The sequence below is a fragment of the Cannabis sativa genome, chromosome 7 (genome assembly GCF_029168945.1).
Source record: "Cannabis sativa cultivar Pink pepper isolate KNU-18-1 chromosome 7, ASM2916894v1, whole genome shotgun sequence".
Taxonomy (NCBI): Eukaryota; Viridiplantae; Streptophyta; class Magnoliopsida; order Rosales; family Cannabaceae; genus Cannabis; species Cannabis sativa.
The window spans coordinates 6,246,573-6,258,872 of record NC_083607.1 but is presented as its reverse complement, the minus strand read 5'-3'; the positions used below and the strand labels follow the sequence as shown (position 1 = coordinate 6,258,872).

At 27.0% G+C, this 12,300-nt stretch overlaps 2 protein-coding genes across 2 annotated transcripts; one reads left to right on the top strand and one right to left on the bottom strand.

Annotated features, from left to right (window-relative positions):
- The first annotated feature begins 2,475 nt into the window (after positions 1-2,475).
- Positions 2,476-3,321, top strand: LOC115697925 (small ribosomal subunit protein bTHXc). The gene is made up of 3 exons (XM_030625098.2): positions 2,476-2,717; positions 2,795-2,859; positions 2,953-3,321. Exons 1-3 carry the CDS (start codon positions 2,549-2,551, stop codon positions 3,082-3,084), a joined length of 366 nt encoding a protein of 121 aa, XP_030480958.1. The 5' UTR covers positions 2,476-2,548; the 3' UTR covers positions 3,085-3,321.
- A 908-nt stretch (positions 3,322-4,229) lies between these two features.
- Positions 4,230-6,040, bottom strand: LOC115697924 (uncharacterized). The gene has a single exon (XM_030625097.2). It carries the CDS (start codon positions 5,682-5,684, stop codon positions 4,356-4,358), a length of 1,329 nt encoding a protein of 442 aa, XP_030480957.1. The 5' UTR covers positions 5,685-6,040; the 3' UTR covers positions 4,230-4,355.
- Between the last annotated feature and the right edge of the window lie 6,260 nt (positions 6,041-12,300).

The following is a 12,300-nucleotide window of genomic DNA, read 5'->3' as shown; positions in this document are numbered from 1 at the left end:
ATGACTCTTTTAGACTATTTTTATTATTTATATTATTTTTTTCCACATGAAAAAAAAAATCAATAATTTTTTTTTCATATTTGTTTTAGAATTAGAAACAAATTACTTAAAGATTAAGGTATATTTATATTAGTTTTGCGAAAATCTTTTTTATTTGAAAGTTTTGTCGATTTTTTTAATTTTTTATGAGTTGTTGTGGTTTGTTGGTATTAATAGTGGTATATATAATTTTGTTAGCATGGTATACATATATTGAGTATTAATTTAGTATTGTTATAATTTTTTTGTGGTATATAATTTTATTATTACAGTATATTAACTTTCAGTGATACGATATATCAATACTATTGTATATATTTAATAATGGGATAATTACACAAGACATAATTTTTTGTAAAAAAATTATATTTTTATGTTTAAAGAATTTCTTTTTATATTTTTACGATTTTTCATAAGAATAACACAAAATCAACAAAAAAAACTACATAAAAGTAACAGAAAAATAACATCAAAACAACAACAAAAATTAACATACAGATAACAAAAAATCAACAATAAATTAACAACAGTATACTATATAAAGACCGTATTTTCTGTAAATAAAATCATAAAAATCGTAAAAATCTTTAAAATTCTGTACAACCATATTTTTGTAATTTTTGTTATTGTTTTATTGTATTTTTGAAATAAACTCTTTAATAATCTAATATATTTATTTATTTTTGTTAAAATATAATAATATGCAATACTAAAAAAATTATATAACTTAATTTAATTATTATATATTATTTTAAAAAAAATAATATGTAATAAATATATTTTTATAATTTTATTGGCTAATTTATTATATTTGGTAATTTTTTAAAAAAAAATGAATATTTATTAACTTAGATACCGTTTGGTAACACTTTTGTTTTTTAATCTTTTAGTCACAAAATAAAAGTAAAAAATTTGCTTTTAAAAATTTTGTTTTTGAAAAATAAAAATGCGTTTTGTAATCACTTTTATTTTTCAATTTAAACAGAAAACAAAATTGTGTTCTGTAAAGTTTATTTTTATTTATTTATTTATTTATATTTTATTTAAGTCGAGTTTACGTTCGGGGTCAAATTCAAGTTCGGGTCAGAAGCTAGATTCAGCAACAAGGCCATTGGGGAAATTTGGGTCCGGGACAGATCGGAGTTCAAAATATTGTTTCAAAATATTAAATGTGATTTTTTTTATTTTTAAAATTTTGATTCTCAATTTAAAAATTTAAAAGTGATAACAATTTTATAGAACATGTTTTTGAAAAATATTTTCAAAAAAGTTGATTAAAAAAATGTTACCAAAAACTTCCTTAATTTTTAAATTTAGTGTCATTTTCATCTACCTTCGTCTAAAATTTCAAATAAAAAAGAGTAAGCTTGCTACAAAACAGTGATTGGGCCAAATCAAAGGAAAAATTACATTCTGCCCCATCTTTTACAATTGTTTTTGCATTTTATAACAAAATAATTAATTACAAATATACATACTTATATTTTTTTTAAAAAAAAAAATGTTTCCAAAACATGTAAAAGATTTTTACAAACATATAAAAGTTGTTTACAAACAATTAATCTGTATTTTTATAAATAAAATTTGTACTTTTGTAGTATACCGTATTTTTTATTTTCTTAAAAAAGAAAAGTTTGGTATTATTGAAAACTATCCAATTTTAAAGGATCATTTACAAAAATATTGAAATTCGGGTTAACTTTTACAAAAATACTATCACACGAAAAAAAAAATCAAAAATACTGTGTTTTTATAAAACACCAGTAGAACACAAAACAAATTAACTCAAAACAACAGTAGAACAACTAAAAAAATACCAGTAGAACACCAGTAAAAACTTAACACAGTATACTGCAGCATGAAACTTATAAAAAAAACATAGTAAAAAAGTAAAAAAAAAATACCGCCTGACAATATTTTCATAAAAAAATGACAAAAGTTAGTATACTATATAAATTTCTCATTATAAATAGTATTTGAACTGGGGTAAGTTGAAAAATACCACTTTTATTAATCAATTAATTAAATTTAACTCTAATTTTATATTTAATTGAAACATACCTCTTTTTATATGTATTGTACCCAAAATACCCTGACATAAGAGTGTCACATTTAGAGTATCTTGAAGTGACAGGAGTAAAATTGGTACAATGTTTAAAAAAATAGGCAAAAATGATAGACTTTGAAAAAGATGGAAAAAATAAAAAAGACAATATAAAAAAGGTATAGAGTGTAATTTTGTCATTTGTGAACTTGTAGTGATAATGGCCCAAATTCAACTCAGGTCCAATAAGCTTAATATATAAGAAAAGCCCAATGCTGGTAGCTAACACGCCTCGTAGTGGATTCATAGTGGTGGGCTAGACGTATTGGGCCTAAAAGGTAAGGAGGCCCAAATACTTCAAATAGTGAAAATGAAACGGAAGGAAAAATATAAGCAGTAAACCAAAAACGTTGGCAAAATCTTCCCCCCAATATCTTATCCACTCTACAGCTCAGAGCTCCAGCCATGGCGTCGCTCTTACTGGGAGCTCTTCCAATCCCCTCTCAATCACTCCCCCTCATCAACTCTCGGATTTCATTCTCTCAATCAGAATCCCTAGCCACCTCGTTTCCTTCTTCCAAAGCTCCGATTTCACTCTCCGCCATTACCACTACTCCTCCACCAGTCCCAACAGGTACATGAAAATCGCTTAACTAATTCTACTTCTTCAACTTTCTTTTGTTCTGCCCTAATTTTACTCTTCTCCTTCAGTGTATTGTGGCAGAGGAGATAAGAAAACTGAAAGAGGAAAGCGTTTCAATCACTCTTTTGGCAATGTGAGTGTTCTTCTTTCTTCTTAATTCTCCAAATTACGAGTTTCAGTTTCATTCACTTATCAATTTTTTTTTTTTTAAAAAAAATATATATAGGCGAGGCCTCGGAACAAGAACAAAGGCAGAGGACCACCGAGGGCACCGGTTCCTCAAGCTCCACCAAAGCCAGATAAGTTTGATAATGATGAGAAAATCAAGATTGAAATTGATGAGTCTTTTAATGGCTAATTAATTTCACAGAAAAAAAAAACCTTTTTCAATTCACTTTTCTCTTGTAATATTTTGACTATTGAGTTTTTAGTTGCTCCTTTCTTTTTGTAATACTCTCAATTTTATGTTTGTAATTTCTTTCTTTCTTTTATGAGTTAAGTTTCGGAAAGTGAGATTTAGTACACCAAAAAATGAAGTGTAGTTAATAATTCTTGAAGCTCATTATAATATTCAGTCAATATACACTTGTGGCTATAGTTATCTTATGCATTGTTTATGCTTTCATTAAATGATTAGATAACCTAAGTTTTGGAGCATAATTAAGGTGTTTCATTAACAAAAACAAAATGTTCTTTTATGGCCGGCTTTGATTAAACTCTTTTATTAGTTTATTCTTTAAAGTTTAAACTACCCTCTTATTGTTTGCCCTAGAGATTTTCTTTGGTATTCTTGTGCTTTACTTTAGAGTCTCTGTCAAGTAGGGTTATGAAGGTTAAAGAGATAACAGAGGAGAAAGATGAAGAAGAGAGCTTCTATGTTGATACAGAGTGTAAAAAAGAAAGGATTAGGAAAATAATAGAGTATCAAAAATCTCTATACTCAGCTTCATCTTTAGCATCTTCCTCTTCTTCTTCTTCTTCTTCCTCAGTTGCGTCGTCATCGTCCTTGTCTTCATCTCATCGAACTAACAGTCTGATAAATTTGATGAAAACTGGAAGCACATCATTAAGAAGACTATTTGAATTGGAGCATACTAGTTTGGCCACCTATTTTGAACATTACAGTGGTTCACCTGTGATTAAGCCTATACTTCTATGGGGCAGTGATTCAGATAATGAAGGCTATGATCCATGGAAATCTATCAAGCAATTTAGACCCTCCAATGATTCTGTGATTGATGGATTAGTTGGGATTAGTTCAAATCTTAGTTTTGAAGATAAAGAGCTTGACTCTAAGAATAGAAGAGCAAAGAAGCCCAAGTTAACTAGAAAAAGGTCATTTAGGAGATTGCCAAGATTTGGGTTTTGGAGATGCAAAGGGTTTAGATTGAGAAAGCTTAGGATTGTATTTCACAAGAAGAGAATTATATAAAAATTGTGATTGATTATCTCTTGAACAATTCATAAAAGAACAAATGAAACTCTATTTACAAGGGAAACATGTGAACTTACAAACAAATTTGAATAAAAAAAAGTCTTATCAACAAATGAGACTGTATAACATTCTCAAAATTTGCGTATTTGTACATGTACATGATGAAGAGGCTGAGGCTGAAATTTCATGAGTTTTTATGAAAGTAAAAGTTTCTTTCTATAAGTATAAACATTTATACAAAAGATACAATGGTCTGAGATTAACTTCCCAATAATGCTACCTTCTTCAATCAACAATTTGTTGCTCTGTTTATTCCACAAGTGAACTCCATAAGCCTCTCCACTAAGCTGACGCAACTTGGCTTTCACCCATTTGGATTGGGCCTCATTTTTGGGCTTCTGAAAAAGCCCACCAATCTTAGTCCAGTCTACTGGATAAAAGGCCATAGGAGATAGGATTGTAAAGTTGAGTTGTTCAGGACTTGTCTGCACTCTACGGACCACCCTAGAGACCAAGTAAGGTCCATTATAACCCCACTTATTCCCATCAAAAGTTGAAGCAAATTCCTCTAAAAACTTCAACAGAAGTGGATGATTCATATCAAAGATCAAAACAGCATTGTTTAATCTCGACCAGTTTTTGGACCCCACATCAATACTCTGTGCTCCAATAGAGTTTCTCAACCCATTTAAAGGCTTCAAAACGACAAAATCTGTATCTAAATAAACGCCGCCGTATTTGTACAAAACAGCAAGTCTCATAAGATTAGACAAGTTCTGAGCCAAAGGAATCTCACCCGGATCTCTATTCCCATTTTTAATGTCGTTTAACCAAGCCTCCGCGGGAGTGTCGTTTAACAAAAACGACAACTCAGGTGTAACGGGTTGAACCTTGAAACGACGATCGATTAGTGGTTTAAGGATTCTGTAACCTGTAACGGAGTCAAGAGTTCTCGAAAGAATAATCAAACACCCTTTTGGATGGGCCTTGAAGAGACTCTCAACACACAATAATTCACGGTTACCAAACGACGTCGCTGGAGAAATCCACGTCATGAAGACCCGAACTTCGCAACTCGGGTCAAAAAATTGTAAAACCCGACTGTGGAATTTCTTGCTTGCTTTATCCGATTTGAAAATATGGAGCTCCGGCAATTTCTTCTGAAACCAAGCTATTCTTTCACTCTCTGTAGAATTAAAGGGTGGAACAAAAGGATTGATTACGGTCTTCGTCGTTTTGGTATTTTCATCGTCGTTTTGATTGTCGTCTTGTACGGAATAAAGACGAAAACTACTCTGTTTGATAATAGCAGATTTAATTATTAGAACCTTAGAAGAAGAAGTAATGATATCTCTGTCTCTGTTTTTATTCAAAGAATTAGTAGTGAAGATCATAAAACCATCTGAGAAAACAACGAAGAGTAATCCTACGACAACTAAAAGAGCTGATAATATTCTGAGCTTGGTGATGGTTCGGCTATGGAGCCGAGAAGAAGACTCTTGTAGTTGCATAATTCTACCCATTATGTAATTTGTTAGAGAACAGTAGTACTGGAGATTTTATGGGTTTGAAAATGAAAGCTCTGAAGATGAACTCTCATCATCATATATGGCTATATATTCTTCTATATACGAAAGTTCCTAAATTGAAATATTCAATATGTGAGTTTTTTGAAGAGTCAAAATTGAAGGGTTTGGAGAGCCGCCATAGACACGCCAATTGGAATTTTAAGATATAATTAAATAAATAAAAGGAAGTAGAAAGTCTCCATTGCTGGGGTTCTAATCAAAAAGTTGTTGATTAAGAATATATTAAGCATAATTATTTATATTTTAAAGGACATGAGATCTAATTTTACTATAAATACATGTATATGAAAAAATGTTGTAACACGCGTAACTGTAAAAAAGTATAAGAAAATTTTGCACGTTGTGTTGTGCTTCGCTGGTTATGGAATATTCAGATTCACTATTGAGATTTGTAATGCTTAATTAACCAAAATATTATTAATATTTTATATTTAATGGGAATCCAAAGTATAGTGTTGTACATATATATATAATTCTTTTTTGTTTAATTAGGATATATAGAATATATTTTTTTGTAATTTTTTTTGTCCTTTCTTCTCTGCACCATATCATACAGTTTATTATATAGATTTTTTTGTCTTTATTTATTTTCTTTTTTTTTTCTTCCCTAATTTCCAATTTCTCATTGAGATTTTTTTCTCCTACCTACCACCATATTCAACATTTTTTTTTCTCTACATATTTTGCCTTTTATTTTATATTACTCTTTCTTCTGCACTAACCTTCCATGACATTATGTTGTTTTGTAAAATAAAATGTTATATATTTTTGTATTACTAACAAAATGAAGATGTAAATTCTTATTTTGTTTTGTTAATTATTATTTTTTTTCCATTAAATAATTAGTAATTGTGATTTTTAAGCTAGATTTTAATAAATTAATATATAAATTTGGCACAAAATTTGGTGTCAAAAAATTTTTCACTCTAGCTAACCACAACACTAAAAATTACACTAAAAAATATTTTTACTATTATATTAATTTTTCTGTTTGATCTATTGTGTAATATTGAGTATGCCTATGCTATTGATTAATAAGAATATTTAGTGTGTTTAATTTTAATTTTGGTGTGTTTAAATTTGTAATGTTTATATTGTTTGTAAATTTTAAAAAAAAAAATATACAAAAAATTTAATAATCTTTTACTTAAATTGTAAATAAAAAAATAATTTATGCACACAATATATTATAGATAGAAATAATATATATAAATTAAATAATAATGAAAAGGAAAAAAAAAACGATGTCCTAGCTACAGTTTCATATCATATATGTCATGCACTGTAGCTACAACATCGTGGAGAGAATATATAATGCACTAAACTCAAATTCTAGAGCAACGTTAGAGTTGCTCTTATATACTTTATTAATTTATATAGCCATTTACGCCTATATGATTTTAATACTCATTAAGGTTAAAAATGTTTATAAAAAATCTATACTAATTTGAAAAAAACACTCTCAAATTTGTTTATTTCAACAAATTGAAGTGTTTTTTTTTTCTTTTCACAACAAATATTGAAGTTATTATTATCTCAAAAAAAAAAAAAATATTTAAGTTATTATTTAATAAGAAAGAAAAATGTTTTTAATATATTTTTCAAAATTAATTACTCTCTATGTACTATATAATGCATGCATGGCGTTTTACTCTACGTTCGGCACTTTTAAGTCATTTCTTTATTTTTAAGAAACTTTTAATTAATATTTTAATTATAATAATAATAAGATCTAAACCGAGGTCTCACGGCATCGCGCGAATAATTATTAATTGTCGGTTGTAGATGACATAATTATAAATGTTGTTTCTTTCATTTTTTTTTTATTACAATTAATATTAAAAATATAAGAGAAGAATAAGTAAATTACTTCTTATTATTTCTCTAATTTCAAACTTACCAGCTCATTCTTTATTTCTCTCACACCTGGGGCATGCATATTAATATATTTATATATTAAAAAATTTATTAATTAATTTACGGTATTTGACTATTATTTGAGAAATTACCGAAACTTATGAGATCATTTGCATGAAATTAATAAATAAATATAGATTTTATGAAGGGACTTGTTTTCAACATTTGCTGCTATTTTCACATTAATTTGGTTAAACTTTTACGTTCTATTTTTTATTTTAATTTTTTTATCCAAGTTCTCTCAATATGTTTTTGTATCGGTTGAATTCCTAACCCGTTATTATTACTTTTAGGTTATATTTAAGAATCTTCTACATAAATGGTCTCCAATAGCTACCAAAACAAGATTGAAAATATTGAGGTTGAAAAAACCTCATAAACTAATTCATCCATTATTATTATTATGTTTAATTTGACTACTTTTGTGACTTAATTTTTCTAGAACAAAGAAAAAATGGTTTCTGAGAATCGGATTATTGTTGAAATATGCATTATGTTTTATCTTTAAATTAATTTTAATAGATTATGTATTTTATGTATGATATATTTAATTTTCCACTACTACAAAAACCCCCTTTAGAGGCGGTTTTTAAGCCCTTTCAGCGTCGGTTTTCGCGAAATTCGCTACCGACGCTGATCAGGGCGACGCTAAAGGGTTTATAAAAACCGACGCCATATTTTTTTTACATTTATTAAAAATCTAAATTTATTTTTGTATTATTAATTAAATTAAATTAAAGCATAAATAAAATTTAATTAAAAAGTTAAATAAATACAAATTTACATTGCTCTATATGTTTGTATATTAGGTATTTTTTTATTAATATTTTATATTTTATAATTAATATGTGTTTGTATTCTAGTATTTTAGTATCATTTTTATAATTTTTTAAGTTATGTTTTATATAATAATTAGTATATTGAATATTAAAATAATGTGTAATATTTTAATTTTTATGTAATTTAATATTTTTATACATTTAAATTTTATAATATGGGTTTGTATTTTTCTAGTATATTATTATTATTTTTATAATTTTTTAAGTTATGTTTTGTATAATAATTAGTTTATTGAATAATAAAATAATGTGTAATATTTTAATTTTTATGTAATTTAATATTTTTATACATTTAAATTTTATAATAGGGGGTTGTATTTTTCTAGTATATTATTATTATTTTTATAATTTTTTAAGTTATGTTTTGTATAATAATTAGTTTATTGAATAATAAAATAATGTGTAATATTTTAATTTTTATGTAATTTAATATTTCTATACATTTAAATTTTATAATATGGGTTTGTATTTTTCTAGTATATTATTATTATTTTTATAATTTTTTAAGTTATGTTTTGTATAATAATTAGTATATTATCCCAATATTTTTGTTTGTTTTTTTAGCTTACTATATCCATCATTAACACTCAACAATATCTATCCTATGTATTAATATTATTCGAAAATTACTCTAAGTATTTAAGGATTATCTAAATATATATAAAAAATATTCTTACAAAAGTAAGTTAAAGAAAACATACCTTATACCAAAAATTATGTACTTGACTTCCGATAAAGTCACTTCCGATAAAATCCTAACAACCAAGTTTAAGAGAAACGAAAATCAAATATTATCCTAATTCTACCAAAATTTCGTCAGCATAACGGCTATAATTGAACGTTTCCAAAAAATTTAAATCTATTAATAACATTTTCCTAATACCATTAATAAACAAAATTTGAGAACCTTTCAAATATGAACTTTGACATTGATAATCATGGTACTAACACGAACATGTTATGAGTCAAATATAAAGACCTACTAAGTATAATAAATGCATAGACACATCAATTAGATTATACAAGACAAGTGCCTAAAGTAACAAACAAAACAAATGTCACCTAATTTCACGAACATGTTTTGAGTCAAAGATAAAGACCTACTAACACGAACATGTTTTGAGTCAAATATGAATGTGTTATGTCACCTAATTTCTTACAACTAGCGAGTAATAACCTAGTTATTTATGTTATGTACTTTTCCTTTAACATTTATGTTTTTTATAATAAAATTTGATCCAAACTCTACTGAAATTTTGGCAGCATAACTACCGTAATTGGACGTTCCCAAAAATTTTAAAAGTGCCTAAAGTAACAAACAAAACAAATATAACAATACAGAACAAAGAAACTAACATAAACAATACAAAATTTATCCACCCATCCGACCGCAGTACATGTATTCGCAGAACCTACTTCACTACGGATGAATATTTAAGATATTCAAACTCAACTAAGCATGCATTGATAATTATTTATACTAACAAAAGGTTAGTGGATGGATATACCTATTGCAAATTCGATCAACACCGAAATATGTCGACCCTCAAATATTAGCACACAACCAATAACATAATGCAATATACAACCAATTTAAAATTTTAATTATTAAATTACTTACTAGTTATTAAACAAAGTAGCAAGTTACTAGCTAGTTACTAATTTCAATAGTTAATTTTTTAAAAAATAACATATAAATATATATACATATATAATCAATTATATATTCACACTACCATTATTTTAAAAACTTTATCTCTAAACTAATTAAATTCCTACTACCTCTCATTCTCATTCACAACAAATATATATACAATACAAATACACAAAATACACAAATAGTATATACACACAAGATATATATAAACACATATTCAATAATAAAACACAAAATATATACATATATATTATATATCAAGTTAATAAATATTTACCTTATAAACGCAATCCGGCGATAAAATGCTACAAAAATCCGACCACCTCTAGAATACACACAATATAATATTAATAAAATAAAAAAATTCTAAAAAAATTTACAAAAACGAAATAATACCAATGTACATAAATAAAATGAATAGAAAGCATATTTATACCTTAATGGACGTTGAGACTCAACGTTTTCTCCGCTAAAATCGGTGGCCGGAGTTATACCCACCACCTTTCTTTGTAATAGGTTCGGTTTGGTATATAGAGGGGAAAAAAACTAAACTTTTTTACAGTATAGGTTTAGGTATAGAAAATAGAAGATTTTAGACAAAAATGGGGTAAAATAGTTAAGAAATGAGGGAGAATGAGGTTGTTTTAGTGGTGGTTGGCGAGGGTTTTTTCGTGGGTTTGGGGCTGCTGTGGGTGGCTGTTCTTCGTGCTCAATAAGGTGTGAAATGAGGAAGTGAGGAAGACGAAGCAGACAGACTCTGATATATAACCCTATGGCGTCGGTTATTAGGTATTAACCGACGCCATAGGTGCCACGTGTCGAATAAAGGTGGCACCTATGGCGTCGGTTAATACCTAATAACCGACGCCATAGGGTTATATAAAAAAACCCTGATTTTTCCCAACCCCCAACCGACGGCATAGATATATATACACTCTATACCTACGGTTTTTACCAAAAAACTGCCTCTAAATGTCAATGCAGATATTTTCACCCCCTTTAGCTTCCCTTTTTATAAATTAGATTGAAAAAAGGGAAGCTAAAGGCTTAGATTGTAGTAGTGTTCACACGAGTTTGCACTGAAAATTTCATTTTACCCCGTGGCTCACTTGATTATTTTAGTTTAAAACCCTAACTAGTTCCATTAAAAGTGTCTAATTCATAATATTAAATAAATTAACATTATTACTCATTTTTTTCTCTTACAAAATACTAGGCTGGGTTTCTAAAACATGTAACTACTTACTTTAGTACCTCTCCAATATATGCCAAATTAATACATAATTTATTTATATATATATTTCTATATTCTATATTATATTACATGAGAGATTGAGAATAATGACCAACAATTAAGAATTAATTTAACTTGAACTATTAGGTTGTGTTTGGTTGAAAGGATTGAAAACACATATAATTAGAAATAGAGTGAAAATTAAATATAAAAAAAAAATTGATAAAAATATATATTCTATTAGAATATATTTTTCTTTTATTTTAAAATAGTCATTTCTATTAAGGTAGTAGTGAAGGAAATCAATATTGAAATAAAATTGATTTCTATTCTAATTCTATTCTATTGATCATTACCTCAACCAAATGTCACCTTAATGCATATAGTTTATAGATGAGACTGCACATATATATATATAATATATATATAACAATGAGCTCTATAATTTGGCTACATACATGCATATATACATGACATGTATGTAATATTAATAATAAAATCAATTTAAATAACACGTTCTTGACATGCCCTATCCCTTTCCTCATACTATTTAAATTAATTCTATCTAACTACGTAACAACAATTATATATATAATATAATGTATTTTATATATACATAACATACGCAATCGCACCACTTATTCTCCTTCATTTTTTTTTTTATATATAATTACTAACAATTTTTGTCCTGTACCAAAATTTGCACTATTCACCCACGCCCTTGTACAATATAACACTCCTAGAATTGTATTTGTTTATTTATATATATATATATATATGAACAAAATATATTTCATATATATATATAGACCCATTATTGTTTATTTAAATTTGACTTATAAAATTCAAGTTTCGATCATCAAAATTAAAATTTCAAACCAAATAACACTTAATCATTGTGCT